The sequence below is a fragment of the Pleuronectes platessa genome, chromosome 15 (assembly GCF_947347685.1).
Source record: "Pleuronectes platessa chromosome 15, fPlePla1.1, whole genome shotgun sequence".
Classification (NCBI taxonomy): Eukaryota; Metazoa; Chordata; class Actinopteri; order Pleuronectiformes; family Pleuronectidae; genus Pleuronectes; species Pleuronectes platessa.
In genome coordinates, this window is record NC_070640.1 from 11,585,016 (window position 1) to 11,603,118 (window position 18,103).

Sequence of the window (18,103 nt, forward strand, 5' to 3'; positions counted from 1 at the left end):
ACAGACCACAGCGCTGCTCTAATATAACCATCATCGTGGCCCCTTTGGCCCTTTCAGTCCCTCTGGACGTGTAGCACCAGACGCTTACTCTAGGCCTAGGCAAGGTTAGGAATCCCCAGACTATTGTTAGTTTGTGATGCACTGGTAGAAGAAAGGAAGAGGAGAAAAGGGAGAGAAAAACGGATTTTTCAAATGTTTTGCCTTTGTAATGATATGTTATCTCACAGCTACAAGTGGTTGAGGGGGTTAAGGTTTTACACCTTGAGTCAATAGACAGCAGAATCATGGATTTTCTCAATCGTTATCTGGTCAGTCATATCTCATGCTAAACTACAGAAACCGTGCTCCTCGGTTTTCTGTGCGTTCCTAACGTTGAACATGACGCAGCGGGGGATAATACTGAATTACTCTACTGGCAATAAGAAAGGAGTCAAACCACCTTTTTAAGCTGGTAGACCAGGGTTTGGAAAACCTTCATATACCTGTAAATGTTGGTGTAAAAGACGTAATTGTCTTACAAATGCTACTTTTAATTCACAGCTAGAAAGGTATATTTTGGAAGCACCCATGTTGGCTAATGGCCCTTTGCTGTAACCATTAAATGACTCATACTGCAGACTTGACCATACTGCAATCAAGCGTAGAGTTACTCCCATTTTCAACGATATCTTACAGGGTCACATTCCCCACTGCAGTAATGAGCTGAAATTATACACCATGTCATATTTTGCAGAACCCGGCTCAAAAAGAAAGAATCCTCATTTGCCACCATTCGGTATGGTGTTAAACCATTAACTTTTCTCTTGTGGCCGGCACAAAGGAAATAAAATGTATCACACTGGGCTGTATGTCACCCAACTGCGTGAGTGAGAAAAGGGAGGAAAAGTAAGTGATTTAAAGAGAGGAGGTAATAAAGAGAGCGAGGGCAGGCACGGGAGGATGGTAAATCGTTGGCAGATCATGCCTCATGCAAAACTTTCATGAATAAAACATATTCCTTGCCTCCCATAGCGCGGATCCATTTTTCCTCCATTTCCCTCCTCTTCCCTCTCTATCTCTCACATGCATGATTAACCTCGGGAGGCCTTAATCAACACTGGAAATGACCCGTGCTCCTTGACTTACCTCTCTCTGCCGCTCCTTCCCTCCTTCACCTCATCTTCTCTCCTCTCGACGCGTCCTTCACCGCAGGTCTCTCTGATGGTGTTTGCCTCACCTGCTAACCCTGCAGACAAGTGTTGTTTTTTTGGGGGGGTTATTTATCTTTCCCTGTGCAGTCATTAGCTGAAGTAAGGGAAACACGAAATTGGCCGCTGATAATTACAGTGTTCAATCAGATTTAATACAGAAGCAGCGTTTGAATCGAGAGGCGTCAGCGGAAATAAACTGAAATGGAAATTCTGGCATTTAAAAACTTTTATTTCTGAATATTTCTCATTTCAATTTTTCCTTGACTTAATATATATATTTATATATTTCAGTTTTTATGATCCCTAACCCTCCCTGGAAGGGATTGTGGTTTAAGACGGGGGTGTTAGCTGGGGATGAATAATCTTTCTTACCTCAGACTCTATTCACACGTCTTTAAAACCTGTCCTCTGGGGATGAAGACAGAAATAGATTTATGGTTATTATTATTTACTTGCTTACTGGCTCCCTCTGCATCACTCCCTCCCTCACACACAGACGTGCACACACACACACACACACACGCACACACAAATGTGAGCTGTCCAGAGTTCTGAAAACATGCAGTTACCTGTCCGTGGTGCTGAAAACTGGCGCTGCTTGTCTGAGAGGTCACACACAATTACAGGACTTAACGCTGTTTGTCTCTTTGTTTCTTTCAGTCAATGTTGGAATCTCACACACACACACACACAAACAGAAGAGTCCACAGAGAGTGTTTTTTAATTGGTCCTTCCCTGCCTCGCTGAGGTTTCAGGCCTGATCCTGCAGGCTAAACGCCCCGTTTCTTGTGTTAGGGTCCAATTTAGCACACAGCCGTGACCGGCCATCCTGCATGAACATTTAATTCATAATCAGGGTGTTAAGCTTTGTCTTCCAAATGTATTAAACAAACAAAGCCACGATACAAATCCAGCAATAAAATGACACCATCTGTCTCACTCTGTGTACCTCAGTATCTATCGCTCCCTCGCTCCTGCCGGGTCCTCATCTCCTAACTCTGTTCTTCTCTTATGTGTCACTTCGCAGGCGTCAGCGGTCAGTACCCTCTGGTTCAAAATATGACGGTGACGGAGGGTGGCACAGCGAACATGACCTGCCGCGTGGAGTATAATGACAACACCTCCCTCCAGTGGTCAAACCCGGCACAGCAGACCCTCTTTTTCGGGGACAAGAAAGGTGAGTTGGAGACAGATGCTCATGTCTCCTGTGTTAGATTGGTGGTGGCTGAGAAATACACAAAACACACAAGAAACTACATTTCACTTAATCCTGTGGGTTTTTCGCTTGAATAAGCTGCTGTCTTTGTTGTGTCATAGCGTCTGTAACAAATTTCACGGGTCTGTGTTTTCCTGCCCTGCATTCACTGTGTAGAAAACACACACACACAAACACACACACTCATACAACAAAGCCTGTTATCATGAGTCTTTAAGACCTTCCCTCTGAGGATAAAAAAGTTGGTGGTTTTATTTTATCTCTCGACCTTAACACACACACAGACACACACACAGACAGTCACTCTGCAATGGAGAACACTTGGTGGTGAGATAGATGTGCCTCTCATTCTGGCTTGTTTTGTCTAAGATTATAACCTGCATTTAGCTAGTTGGGACTTTAATATCTATATTGACTCGTTTGATAGTGTGTAATCAGAATTGTTGATTGTGTATTTGGATTGTTCAAAAGCAGATGACCACGGATGTTTTGATCAGATTTTAAGATCAGTATTGGTACAAGGAGCAGGCTACTGATGGCAAAAACAGCTTTGGGGTTTTCCTGGCATCTGAAGTACAAACATGATCAGTGTTACCATTGTTGCACAAAAGATGCTCAATACAAATTTTTTATTGTTGTTGAAATCAACTTAGATCATCAGAAACAGCCAACTCACACTCCAAGTCCTCCTCGCACCCAGCTCTGCATGTGCTCTCTACTGCAGTTCTCACCTCGTGCTGTCTCGACCTCACACTGGACAGTTATACAGTCTATCTCAGCTAAAGGAACCAACCCAAACAGCCTGAGCCTTGGCTGGTGGAGCCAGTATGGCCTGGTTTGTAATTGATGGTGGTTACATACAATCAATTCCCTACTTTCACATTTTGCAGTAACGAAGGTGGATATAGTCCACTGCAATATGATCTTTCATATTGCAGTGGATTATATCCACGTTTGATCATCTCGACATGCCAACATATAAATATATAAATATATAAAACTCAACAAGTAAACAGAGATCATCCAGTTGAGTGTTGAAAATTGGCCTAATGGGAAGCATATCATTTAATAAAAAATACAATACAATGAGATAAATTAAGAAAATAAACTATAATATACTGAATTATATATGAATAAATGTTTTTGTTTTTGTTTTTTTTAAATAAAGGATCTGCATCAACCTCTCACCTCACTACCTGTGAGACAATAACCTGAAGATAATACAGATAATACAAGATTTCAAGCTCTGAATAACGGACTGACTTTATGCACCGGAAACTTTCATGGTCCTGCAGAGAAATTCCTTCCATTAATTGGATGCAACCCCTTGTTATCGTTTTGCAAATTCACAGACACCGTGATGTAACCACACAAACACACTCTGTGGAATTGTGGGTGTGGCACAAAGCCACTAATGTTTAACGGCTAATAAGTACAAAGGGTTTATCCCTGACCTTTCACACCCTGTTCAGTAAAGTCCCCATAAATAGGATTCATGGGTGTTATTTTGTTGGTCCATGCCTTCTGAAATGATTGTGCCCCGTGCGTCTCTCAGCTGTATTAGTCGAGTGTAATAGAGTATGAATCACACTCTCTTGTAAGTGTCTGGATTAAGCACATATGGGATTTACACAGTCTTCCCCCATTATCCCTCTGCCCACTGGGCTGCCTCGTCCATTTGTGTGCTCACACACTGTGCCTCTGTTTGTATATATACATATATATTTTACATACAGTGAATCCATGCAATCATTCCAATTTTCGCCATACACATTTTCACTTACCCATCTTTCTGTGGGCAGAGTGGCAGTAAAAAGCTGCACTGAACATCAAAATCAACAACTGATGTTCCCTGCAGGTTATTCCGTATCACAGCAGGGGTCCGGCCTGGGGGTCTGCTTCATGGCATTTCCAGTGCAGAGCTCTGAGATTGGAAATGAGAAAGCAGTCAAGGACTCTCTTATTATCAGGAAAGGCAAAGGGATGCTGCTAAGCCCTCAGAGTTGCTCTGGAAAGCTTTTTTTGGGTTGAGACTGTGCCTGCGTGTGCATTTTGGCCGGTAGCCACCACTTCAAAGTGGTGTTTCAGGGTTAAGACTCGGTTTTAGTGTTCAGGTTAAAGTTGGATTTAGATTGTTCTTAGAGTAAATGTTGGGGTTAGGCATTTGGATCAATGCTTGATAAATTGAACCGCCAATATTTTGAGTCTTCCAATGTAGACAGCAAATATCCATCTTCTGTTCCCGGCACACTGTTTACAGTCCAACTAGTTTCTTTTAATATGTCATTCAAATGTTTCTCAACAAAAAACCCAACAAGCGATACTTTTTGGTATTTTAGGTCCAGACAACATTTTCGCAGATTTTTTTTTTTTTACCCATCTACATATATGAATACAGATAAATTGAAAAGATTATGCTTTTTGGTCGATATGTTGCACCTCTGTTTGCTCTCCACACAGACTGTCTACCTGTGGGTAACTAAAACCTGCTAAACAATGATGGATCAAACTAAAACCTAAACCAGAAGGCCGTCGTCTACAGTTTCTATTCACACACGGAATCTGTTTAAAGAGATGAATCTTTGGTAATGGGTTTTGGAAAGGGGGCTAGGCAGTGCATTATGTCAACAAGCGTTGGATAGGAGTTTGTGTGTCTGTGTGTGCCAGTGTGTGTTTGTGTGTAAGTGCCAGCGCTCTGGGAGTCGTCTTGCTGAACGTGGCAAATTCAGATGCGCATGCTGATGGGAGCACTGAGATGGCGTGGTGTATCCAAAGTGCCACTGGCAGTGTGAGGAGGGAACAATGTCTCAGCTGCAAACGCCCTGAGCACCGTGGGTTTCAGATTAATTTCCCGTGCTGCCTGTTGGGAGGGAAAAGACGAGGATTAGGACAAGCACAGCGTTGTGCAAATGTACAACCTCAACTCGCCAACTTTCTGCAAACTTTTTGAGCTGAAAAATACCTTTTATTTTTTCTTATGCCAAAGTAAAGTTTTATTATTGAAAAGTTTAATTCCTACCTTATTTGGGGTTACTGGCTAACTCAATAAACTCAAGGTTTATTTTTTAGGTATTTACTTTTAATCTGGTACAATAATTTGGACCCAAATTATACTTAAACCTGCAAGAAATTTTAGGATCATATTTGGTGTGTAATGCAACAGATTGTTGTCAGTGTGAACGTGTGCCATATCAGAGTGTGTGGCTCTATTGAAGGAAGCAGCAGAACATTTGCATAAACATATTACTCACAAAGACAAATGCAACCACTGACTCCATTACTGTCCTTTGAGTGGTGCTGGTTTCACGGCTGTTGTTGTTTAATGTCAAGGCTCAGTCTCACCTCCAAGACGTTTAGTCGGATGAAAGCGTCTCCTCTTGTCTCGCTCCCCTCAAAGGTGCCGCGGCGCCTGCGAAGAGTTGTTTGAATTTCAAATAAGCCATTGTCCTGAAAATAGCCGATTTTGTCCTTTCCATCACTTCCCACTGAGGGACTTCAGCTGTGCTTTGACAGCGAGAGGAAGAGATGAGCACCGAGCAAGAGGGATTCTGCCTTTTATGAGATTCAAAAGAGCCTAATATCTCTTTACAAATTGCTCTTTTGGTTCCGTGTAATTCAAGACTTGATAGTGTCTTTATTTCCTGGATGAAGACATTTTCCAGGGAGTCATAGTTTCAATTTATTCATTCTTCCCATCCCATACTAGAAAGAACCTATGTATAATTACTTTCCAGGCAAAATTTGCAGTGGACTCATCATGTGTGAACACTGACTAAGGTTTGACATTTAAATCACTTATTCAACACGGTTGCTGTAATTTGCAAACCCGTCTCCATCCCGTTTCTTCTTCGGCGCCCACATCTGTCTTGTCATTTCCAACCTGCTTAGCTCCCTTCATTCATTCCTCTTTTTAATTTCCTGCCCTCTGGAGTATGGCAGGAGGGAGGTTTACCTGTCCTTGTGAGCATCAGCAGGTTTTTTGCCCCCGCACATTGAGTAAACCTGATCATAATGTGGCTCCGGCCCAAAACGGGACTGATTCAGCAGGTACAGGTGTTGGCAGATGAAACATGAAATGCTGCGTATTTACTACTTCTCAGGTCGGGCGTTTTGTCAAGAAATTATTTCAAACCTGGTCGAGCATTAGTTAAAAGAAATCACTGGATCTGCCCGTTTATTCAGATCCACTGCAATGGGATGAGTTCCTCCCTAGGATTTTTTGGTTTGTGTCACTGGAGGAATCAAAATGACAAAAAACACTATTTGTTTTACACATGTAACATTTTGAATATGGGCCCACAGCTTATACTTTTACAAATGTAATAGGACATTTCCTCAATTTACCCCATTACTCCTCCATACATGTTATTGTAAATTTTCTTTCTACGATTCAAAGTGGATGTGGCTCCATAAGAGTCTGTAGTTTAATGTCCAGGTCCTACAGTCTGCAGACCCTAGTGTCTTTGGGCAAGATACTGAACCCAAATTACTTATACTGAGCAAAAATACAGCTGTGTGTGTGGGGGGGGGGTATTTGGTAGATGGAACGGAAGATATATGCACGTGTAATTGGGTGCAAGTGGCTTGCATTTTGATTGGTCCAGAAATACAGGTCATTGATCATTTAGAGAGTTCGCAAATGAAACTACTCAAACATAAATAATCTGAATTGCAGTTATCATCTATTTGGTTAATGTTTCCCTAAATGAACGTTGAGTCCATGTTCTTGTTCTCTAGTTAAATTGGTTATAGCCCATGGAGAAGACTTGACCATGCAAAGGTCACAGTGACTCGGTTTTTTTCCCATCAGCCTGAAAACAGTGAGTCACCAGACATTAGTGCGATGCTGCTGCATTCGTACAAAACAGCCTCTCTCCATGTCTCAGTCCCAGTGGTCCCAGTATCTGCTGCCTTTTTTTCCGTCAAAAAGCGATAATATGTTGATGCTGTTTTGCAAAAGTTCCCAGTGCACCTGTGCTGGACATCCCTGCCTGTGCCATCTGCAGATTGATCGAATCTGTTTAAACATTAAGATTAGTGTTATGGGTGAACAGCTAAGGGCCAGCCACTCCTTTTTTTAGAACCCCGAGCTGTTGAATATGAAACCATTCAGGTCCTCAGATGTCAAATATTCAGCTGTCTGAATCAATTTGCCGGCTGTTTGTGGCTGTGTGAGAGTGTGTGTTGCGTGTAAGTGCACATATATCCGTGTGTGCCTGTGGAATGTCAAGTATTCCACTTCCCTGGTATGCAGCCGTGAAAGCTTTGATGCATTCAGAGTGTCTGTGCCTGAGCAATTTAGGGGATGGGCTTTTAAAAGTTTTTCCAGAGTAAATAACAAAATAAGAAATGCCTGACAGACTTTTTATTAAACAGACACCAGAACTTTCTCTCAAAAAATACTTAATCCGAGCCGGAAAGTTAAACTTCGGAGACAGCTGTCTTTTTGTTTTATTTCCTGGAAGAGTGCCTCTGTGAAACATCCTTTCATATCGGCCTGGAGATTGGTACCGTGTTCTCTCTGATAGAAAAAAACTTGACTGTAAATCTCCACAGATCCCTAACAAGTCCCCTCTCTCCAAGACAAGGACCATAAAACATGAGAGGAAGAGAAGGAGGAGAAGGGAGATGGTGTGTGGGCCTTGGTGGGATAAAGGAGAGGAATTAAGGAGGCATTTTATGAGAGCTTTCAGAAACAGTTATCACCTCTGAAAGACACAAGCAAACTTTCTCCTTTGACCTTGAGCATTCTGCCTCTCCTCCCTTCGTCACCTCTCTTTCTTTTACAATATTTAACTTCCTATTATCAAAGAAAAAGCTGTTGCGTTTGCACAGTATTTAAAGGAGCAGTTATTACCACCTTTATTAATAGAGCCACTTATCATTTGTGAGGCACAGGGAAAAAATGCCCGAGGCAATTTGGAATAATTAGCTCACATTTAGCAGCGGGCATATTCTTTTTCTCTTCTAGAAGAATGGCTTTTGAATACCGAGTTGTTAAAAGAAACCATATGTTATAATGGCGCCGGAAATCAGCAGGATTGTTTTTTGAGGAATTCACGCCTGATCACAGTGAGAATATATTCCTGCAAACACTGGCAGCTTTTCAAAGTCACTTTGAAGGACAGCTGTAATGGGCCCCTTAGAATAATATGCACCTCCTTATAGACCAGGGTGCCTGTTCTTATACTCCCAGGCTGTAGGGTGAAAACATGTCCCTATGCAAAATACAACAGGGTTTTGGAGGCGAGCGCTGTCTCCTCGCTGACCCACTTCTCACAACAGATTTAATGAAGCAGGGCTGATGCAGGTTTCCCACTGAATTCGGCATGGCAGGTAGTAACTGATGAAAGGAAATCATTTCTGTCACTGGAAGAAATCTCCACAAGCCAATTATTGTATAAAGTATACAGCACTTTTTTAAAGAAAAAGCCGGCTGGCCTCGGAAAAAGGTATAACAAGGTAATGTAGGTTGAGCCGGGGCTGAGATAAAGAATATACGTTAAGCTTTTCAATAAGCGTTGCGTTCTGTTTGCTCTCCTCTCTCTCTCTCTCTCTCTGTATATGACACACACACACTCAGAGACAGACTAACTCAGATGGGTTGTTGACAAGAAAAAGAGAATAGTCACATCCAGACAGAGTCAGGTATATGGGCAGGTATATTCAGAAATTTGCACTTTTCTCATTATAAAACCGTGTCACTTGAATGAGCAAACACCTGCCAAGGTTCTATACTAATGTATAGTGTCCCTGGGTAGATGAAAGGATGAGGAGGGTGGGAGGAAGGAAGGATGACAGAGGAAGAGGAGAAGGAAATAAACAGACAAAGGCAAAAGTGGAAAAATCATAGGCTTAAACTCAGTGAGTCTCGATTTGACTGTGTCCACTCTGTGTCCTTCTACAATAAATGCCTCCCTAATGTACTAATGTTTTATCTTTCATACACACACACACACAGACACACACACACACACACATATTAGCGCATGCCCACGAACTTGTTTCCTTACCTGCTCATGGAGTTTAACCAGGGACAAGTAGAAGATATATACAGCCAACCATATGTGGGTATGTGCTGCTTTCCTGCTGTATACCGTTTTCCATACAAACCCAGAGTAAGAAGCTGGGGGGCTCTGATGATGGCGAATTGATGTGTAGCAATTCTACTGAGACTCTGGCTTCATACAAATAATTCCATCAGTACAAACCTATCATAACTAGTAATGCATGTTTCTAGAACAAGTGTAATCGGTGGCGTCTAAACAATAAATCATACGGTCAATTTTTTACATATTTGTAAGCCCCTATTAAATTAAACAGCACAGTTTATTGCTCTATAACTTAAAGCCAACTAAGAAACCCATAGAAATATAGAAATTCAAATAACCTAAAGGTTAGTAGGCTCTTCCATGGAGCACAACAGATGTAGAAAAAGATTGGTTGTAAAGGGAGACACACCCTTATAATCCTCTCTCAGAAACCTATTTATACCAAATGGCTTTTACTGGATTGTTTTTTGCTATTACTTATGTTTGTTCTATCCATTTCTTCAACCATTTCTTTAAATGATGCTCCATTATTCTCTCTGCTGTCCCTTCAATTTAAGAATCCGTATTTATTTGCCTCTTATCGCTGACGTTTATTTTTGCATTTTTATTTGTCCTCCTTGCTGCTTTAAAAAGGTGCTTTATATATAAACATATTATTATTATTATTATATTTTTCTTTTCTCTTTTTAATCATTTCCAAAACTGGACATAGACATCAAACGTTCCACATATTGACCATGGAGGCTTATACACGCCCTGTAATAATTGTTTACACAGATTTTGTGTAATTATAACAAATCACATTAAAAATGCATATTGGCCTGTTAAGCTTTTTGGATTCACTTAAACATTTGTGTGTTTTGTTCTTTCAGTCTGAAACAAATACAAAATCAGTTCAGGACTGAGTCTGACTGTGTCATAGTCTCATTTGGATACTCAATGATTAATTGTGTTTGAAGCAGGAGCAGTAAAAACGTCATGTATTATTTCTGTAAGATGTCAAATAGCCTTGAACCAACAAGATAGAGTGCATGTGCTGTGAAACCGCAAGAAGCCCAGACTGAAATAGTAAACATGGATGTTGTGGGAACAGATGATATAAAGTGTGGGAAGCATCTCAGGGAAAAAGAAGCTGCAGTTGCTGAGCCGGAGGTTCAGCTGAGGTTCAGACAGTGAACACAGCACAGCACAGCAGCCACCAGCAGCTCAACAGCCATGTGCAGCAGAGAGGCGTGTCCCTGCTGGTTGTCTGGTGTTTTGTTTAGTCTACTTCTAGTTGATGTACAAGCAATGGATTTCAAGTAGACTCCTCAACTGCTATATTATAGATTTTAAAGAACAAGTAATTTGATTTTATGACAAATATTTTATTTTTTTAAAGCTGTGTTTTTGTGTATAATTTAAATATCCACCAATTTAAAATGGCTGTAAAACGCCATTCTATACTGGAAGGATAAATTGTATATACAAATGCTGATGGTGAAGAATATTTAAAGCGATGGGGAAAAAAAAGATCAATCAATGGAGAGAAAAATATTAACTATGTTTTACTAATTAGTTTTGTGTCCATTTAATTATTTCTGGTGGGTGGTTGACCAGATGATATGTTGGTTTGTTATGGTACTTACACTCTTTGTTTGTTTTGATGGGGGTTTGTGTTAGTTTTGTACATTTTGTCTGTTTTGTTGTCTGTGTTGTTTTCGGTTTAATAATAATAAGGCAGTGGAGCGTAACTGATGTCTTGGAGCAGCGAAGAAGAAGTTAATTATGGGAAGGTAAAATTACAATTTTATCTAGATGAGAAAAATATACTTTAAGACATAGCGTCGGATCGGTAAATGGATTTGGGTAATCCCAACCCTGACCCGTCATTCTCACCAGAAGGTATTTCCGATGCTGCTGTTAGTATCGGAACATCTTTGCTCAAATAAATTTTAAAATTGAACATTGAACCCAAAAGCATAAAGGAAGAATTAAGTAAGAATATGTTTTTATTCCTACCGGTTACTCATAAAAAGACAAATCTGATTATGAATATAAACAGCATTCAAAAGGTTTGTTTGCATCATTCACAGTCGGTTCCAGTGAGACGTTTTCGTCAGCTGGCTGAACGTCTTCACTCAGAATAAAAATGTCACTTCCAATTTAAAAGTAACAAAACATCTTTGACCCCTCTCTCTGTCTCAGGTTTCCTTTTCATAGTCCTGCCTTTCTTCCCGTCCATTAGAGACTTCTCTTCTTTTATTCTGTTAAAGACAGATCATGGCTGTATTCAAGGGAACCGCAGCATGGACAGCTTCTTTGAGACAACCGTCGTACTTGTAATAGGATAAAAAAAAGTCTTCCTAACCTCAGTGGGTTTTCTGAATATTAAACTAACTGTATTTGGAGGTACTCTTCAATCAAATGTGTAAAAAACGTTTCTCTCAGACACACAAACATACTCATAAACACTACAAGCTGCAAACACACAAGAAGCCACACATTCAGGTGTATTCAAAATTTGGTGCAGAATCAAATCAAACTTTGATGCTCACAACTGCAGCTTTGCTTTTTGTCTCTTCCTGTGTTCAGAGAAACGCAGGCTGAGGCTAAATGAGCAGGAGAGTATGGTTACGTTCAGTAAGTATAGTAGTTGTTGGGGAATACAACATCGCTGCCTTTGATGTCCACTAAACAACACATTCAGGCCCATCTCCCCTAATGGTTTGTAATGGATGACAGGCAGGCAGCACCTCTGCAGACAAACAGAGATACATTCCTCAGGCGTCGGCTCCGCTATGTCGATATCCAACGTTTTGATATGGCCACAGAGTGACGGAGCAGAGGCTGGGTTTTACTAGAGGGGTACATTTTAGAGAAAACTCTACCTAAAAATAAATGGTATAAGCTAAACTGTGGGTGTGGGGGTGTGTGTGTGAAGGGATAAGGTTTTGATTTGGCTGTCCACACTGAATGCTAGTCAATGTGAAGCTGTATGTGTGTCTATAAAAGTTTTTTCATATTGTGTAGTGGTATACATTTGCAAGTGTACAAATTACAAAGTTGTTGTTTGATTTCAATATCCCATATAAGCTTTTAGCATAATTAGTAACATAACTCTGAGTAAAAAGACAAACGTTAGAATCTGAATTGATTGAATAATCAAAACAATCTTTCGTTGTGTGTGTGTGTGGTCTTGTCATTGATATAGAGCTTTAGTACAAATTATTTCCCCGTATTGCCTGTATGATTATGATTTCATGGTTTTATATATAACACCTTTCATGTTCCTAAATCCAGTCTGAATCCGCCCTTCCAGGGGGATCAGGATAATCCTGCTTTTCGGCATCTAACTATTGTGAGATCTGCCTGTGAGCACTGAGAATCGCATAAACTACACTTTAACTAGAACTGTATAAAAATCCAGATTTAAAATCACTATTTTAGACCTTTTCATTATAAGTGTGAATAAAGTGTCATGACAGCTTTTCTAAGTCATTGAGTTCATTAAACTTGCTGAGGTCCACAAGAATCGTATATATCAAATTTTAAAGAACTATACATTTATCCATATCTTTGACTGTTCCGTTAACAACCTCCCACAGAGGGCTGTCGACAAGAGTGGAGGAAGAAAGTGTTATCATCGTAGCCAGCGAGCCAGCAGAGCTAAATGCATTCTCTGACGTTTGCCTGCTCTTATTTTCTCGCCCAAAGCAAATAAGACAAAACAGATGAACTGATGCATTGTTTAACTTGAACACTTTTACAGGTTAGTGGAGCCGCCTGAGCCGACAGAATGAGGTCTGGGTGGGAGGAAGGAGAGAATCTGAGAGAGTGACAGGGGGGGAAAAAGAAAAACAGAAAGATATGCAGAGGAAAAAATAATCAGTTTGTCTTAGTTGGTCCTTTGATCAACGAGGGTGTATACGTTTGTGTGTGTAGTGTGTTTGTGTGTGTGTGTGGTGAACACACCCGACATGAGAAATAACGACCATCTTTACAGGCAGGTCTCACCATTAGCTGAACTGGCAGTGCATTAGACTAAAACTAATTTGGTGTCCGTGCGCTGGTGGTCTCGTATTGATGGCCATGTGAACACACACACACACACACACACACACACACACACACAAACACACAAACAGAAACATAGTGTCACTAGTGCCAGGACTAAAGACATGTCATGTGCTCATATCAACATGTCACGCTTGCTGAGGCTCAGCACACAGCATAGAGAGATAACCGGTGTTGCGTTGGACACGAATGGGCAGAACAAATGTAATAATACATTAAAGAGAGAGCAGCTGTCGTTTAGCCAAACTGATTACAGATCAGCTGCCATTTACTCTGGTGTTTATCCTGGAACTAACAAAGCCCAGGGTTCCCTCCCTGGAGCCCAGAGCAAATGACATGAGATACCATGTGCTCACTGACATGTTTCTACATTTGTCAGCTCTGTGCTCCTTGCAGCATGAATACACAGCAGCTGGACAGAGGCTGATGCTCCCATGCATGTGTGTCATTTCAGAGTTGACTTACAAATTACAGACATAAGTCCGTAAAAGCACAGCTAACACTCTGTGCATTGATTTAATCAATCAAATGTAAAGAAATGAGCAATATGCGACCGAATTAATTAATCATTCCATTTCCATAAGTTAGATTTAAAACATTGATTAGAGCCCGAACAATAAGGATTGATGCCAACATTAGGGAGTGCAGATCTGTAACAATGAAAGTAATGGAAATGTCTATTAAACCTGATTATAATTGTAAGAACATATGACTGTACATGCACATTAATTGCTTTTAAATGAATTGCCTTTAAATTGGAATATGCACAGTGACACTATTTTCAGTGATTGGGATCACATGCACTCTCTAGTTTTCAGTGTAATGAATATGTTTCTATCTAATGACTTTTTTTTTTAATTGGCAATGATTCCTAAAATGTCATTATCCAACTATTATGACAAAGAAATGTAACCAAGGCTGGATGTTTAATATCTTAGTAATCTTTCATATAAATCACAAAACATAAATGTATAACGTAAAATATAAAATACGAACATGAATGCAACTTTTTGTAAACCTTATTTTTTCATATTTCAACATGATCGCTGATACGATTCGTCTGCGAAAGGCTGTGATAAGGAGTTAGAAGAAGTTTTCTATATGAGTATAAACTAACTAAGGTTCCCATTTAGCAAGAGAGGAATCGGATGAGCTGTGTGGGTCAGGGGAGGTTAGGATATTTGGGGAAAAAACGTAACTATTTTTTTAACGATGGGCTCCGAGCTTGAGGATGTTGAAACAGAGCCTCAGTGCTTTAGATACCTCTGGTCTATCCTTTCTCACCATACAGCCCCCTGCTCTTTAAAGCACTCTACAAACAGACTCTCTAATGGTCTTTACTCTTCACTTTTCTGCGGAGGTTACAAAACCACACTGCTCTACTTTTTGTACAATTTCTCACAATTACCATAAGATAAGACTTTTCTTTCATGTGCTGCCACATGAAAGGAAACATGAATCCCTGCATGTACACAAATAATTGTACATGTTTTGTGTTGAATTTAGTCCTCCACAGTCACACACACACACACACACACAGCACTTGAGCGAGGTGTGCTCCAAATCACTTAGATGGACAAAGAGGGACATAAAAGTAGCCGTAGCTGCACATATTAAATGAGGTTTGTACTATTGGAGGAAAGGATTAAATAAAACTGTCCAGCCGCCAGGCCACAGAAAACACATGAATCTACAAAACTCTGCTCTCAACAATCCACATTGTCTGTTCTCAATAAGAAAAACAAAAATCACAATGCACCTGTCAGACACAACTGGCATGAATCAAGTCATTTCCAAGGTGTCACCTCAGCGTGGAACCTGAACGCATGCTCCCACTGTATCATAGCTATTAAGTATACAGTCTCGTGTGGAGTGTCTCTCAACTGGCCATCCAATTTCAGCAAATCCATTTCAAGTCTCACATCTTGCCAAACTCTCATTAGGCATCTTTCTCAGCCTGTTATTGCATTATTGATTTCCATTCCTATTAGGTCTTTTGAAAGATTACATTTTCATATCAGTAAAATGTGTATGACGGCTTCCAGGAGAGCAGACTGTGTGAGAGGGGTATGAATACACTTTCACATTCAACAGACAGTTCAGTTTTGAGGTCGCTTTTTGATACGACTTTATGCATTTATATCTGCTCATATTTAAATGACTCGTCACAGCTGGAAGTAATACTTTTATTTCACAGTAAACAATCATGGTACACTTGTATTAGTACATTTATAAATGATGCCAAAAGGTTAATTGTCACTTATGGAGTTGTTTCTAGAGGAGCAAAGAGAAGGGTGAAAGATACTTTTTGATTGCATTGATACTGTTGGTGAATAACTTTGTGTGTAGTTAAGATGTTTAGCTTTAATTTGAACACACCAATTATCTGTCTTTATTCACAATTGTTCAACACTCACAATGATGCACTCTCTCTTTTTGACTAGAAAAAATAGGATTACTTACAAACTTAAAAGATCACAGAACTAATTTGTGTGTGTTATCAAAGTAAATTTCTTTAAGTTTTTTTTTTTTTTCAGTTTTATGAGTGTGCATAATGTGTAGAGACATAACACATATATACAGTCTTCTGGGTTACATTAATATAAGATACTATTAACTATTAATACAATCTGAATAAGTTTTACCTAATGAAAACTGCACAAGTCAACTCATCTGTTTCACTGTATCAAATGTTACATTTATGAAACTCAGGTTTGCCTATAATGTAGGAGCACAAGTGTGTTATAACAACCATTATAACCATAATAATCTATATTTATATTGCACTTAAAATAACATGTTAGGGAGGTTGTTTGCAGACATTGTACCAGTTTGTGTTGTTAACTAACCGTCCATCTGCCTGTGTCTGTCTCTCCGTCCAGCTTTAAGAGACAACCGGATTGAGCTGATTCATGCGTCGTGGTCGGAGCTGACCATCAGTATCAGTGACATCACGCTGTCGGATGAAGGCATGTACACCTGTTCCCTCTTCACCATGCCCGTCAGAACGGCCAAGGCCTACCTGACAGTTCTCGGTAAGTACAAACAAACACGTCGCTGCTTCAAGGACATTTCTGAATACACGGTTACATAACACCAGTCTTACTTTTTCTCACTCTGTCAGGTTTATGCTGTTTTTATTTTTTAAAGTGACTTTTTCCACAATTACTGTGAACACAAGCTGTACTTTTCTCATACTAAGTGCTCCAAGGACAAGTCCAATATTCAAAGCCATTACATGTACTAGTTTAAATTTTTTAAAACATAAAACAATAAATCAAACATACACAATGAATCAGTACAGACTGAATATTAAAAGTAAAGAATGTTGCAGAAAGCTGTGGTTATAATACTAATAATAATAGTCATAATAGTAGTCATAATAAACACCTCAGTTCATTAAAAGTATGTTGGCCATTGATTAGATGTTGTAGAACCTTTTTGGAGGTATATCTTTTCTAGTTGTATTGTTTTATTGAATTTGTGTGTTTTCTTAGTTAGTGTTAGCTAAAATAGCCTGTTACAGATAATTAAATAAATAAATAAAAAACACTATCAGGCGTCCTATTACATCTAATGAACATAACTTGAACCATAATATACAAAAACCTTCCAAAAAAATATTAAACCACGAGTCTACTTTTAAATCCAGTTGTTTACCATGCTGTTAATTTCAGTAGTTAATCAATTCTCTGTTAACAAGGGAACATCACTCAGATTTCATCAGCTTCTGCTTTCCAGTCAAAATAAGTAACGATATTTGTTGACCTGTAAATCTCCTGCAGACCAGCAAACAAGCAGACGTGAGTCACAGAACCAGAAAACCCAAATGGACAGACAACCCCTGAAGCTTCTTAAAAGTCCTTACTCCCATAGCTCATAGCTTCCCTTTTTACCTCAGGAGCACTTTGAAGGCTGAAGATGTTTGGTAAATAACATCTATGTCTACCAGGTCTCTTAACTGTGAGGGTAACTTCATAGAAAACAATCTAATTCTAAGATTTTCTTAGAAATTTTGTCAATAGGACCGACTGTTTGTATTGTATTGTACTGGTTTGTACCTTTATGAGTACCTGGACCATTAGCTGGCTCTCTGTGTTAACAAGCATTCTGAGCATTGGAGACATTAAGGCTAATGCTCAACAAGGACATGGAGAAAATTATTTTGCCATTCTGAATAATAGTTAAGGGTTCAAGCCAGGGAACAGAGAGGGGGATTTAATTAGGACTCGAAATAGACTGGGAGGCCAAACGAGCGCTGGTAATGGACATTGAAAGTCTTTCATAAACATGAAATGAAATGAGACGCAAATACAATTCTTCAAATATACTTAAAGGTGTTGATATTGTAATGTATATTTAACATGCTATAATATTTAAATTATAAACATCAACAAACCACAACTATTATGTCTTAGAATTAAGTTTTAGACATGTGAAATTTGGAAATGCTTAAATTTGCAGGTCAATAATCTTTATTTTATGTATCACATTGCCCCCAGACATTTTCTAACAGCCCTTTCCATTCTGATCCCAGGCCTGAGACTGACCAATAGAATGAGATTATACATTATGCATTATTAGACGCT

General features: G+C 39.6%; 1 protein-coding gene across 1 annotated transcript in view; it reads left to right on the top strand.

Annotated features, from left to right (window-relative positions):
* The window catches only part of cadm2a (cell adhesion molecule 2a), a 203,104-nt gene that overhangs the window by 151,608 nt on the left and 33,393 nt on the right, over positions 1-18,103 (top strand). The window contains exons 2-3 of the mRNA XM_053442145.1: positions 2,218-2,367; positions 16,397-16,549. Coding sequence (XP_053298120.1) covers positions 2,218-2,367; positions 16,397-16,549 — 303 coding nt within the window. The remainder of the gene's footprint in view (positions 1-2,217; positions 2,368-16,396; positions 16,550-18,103) is intronic.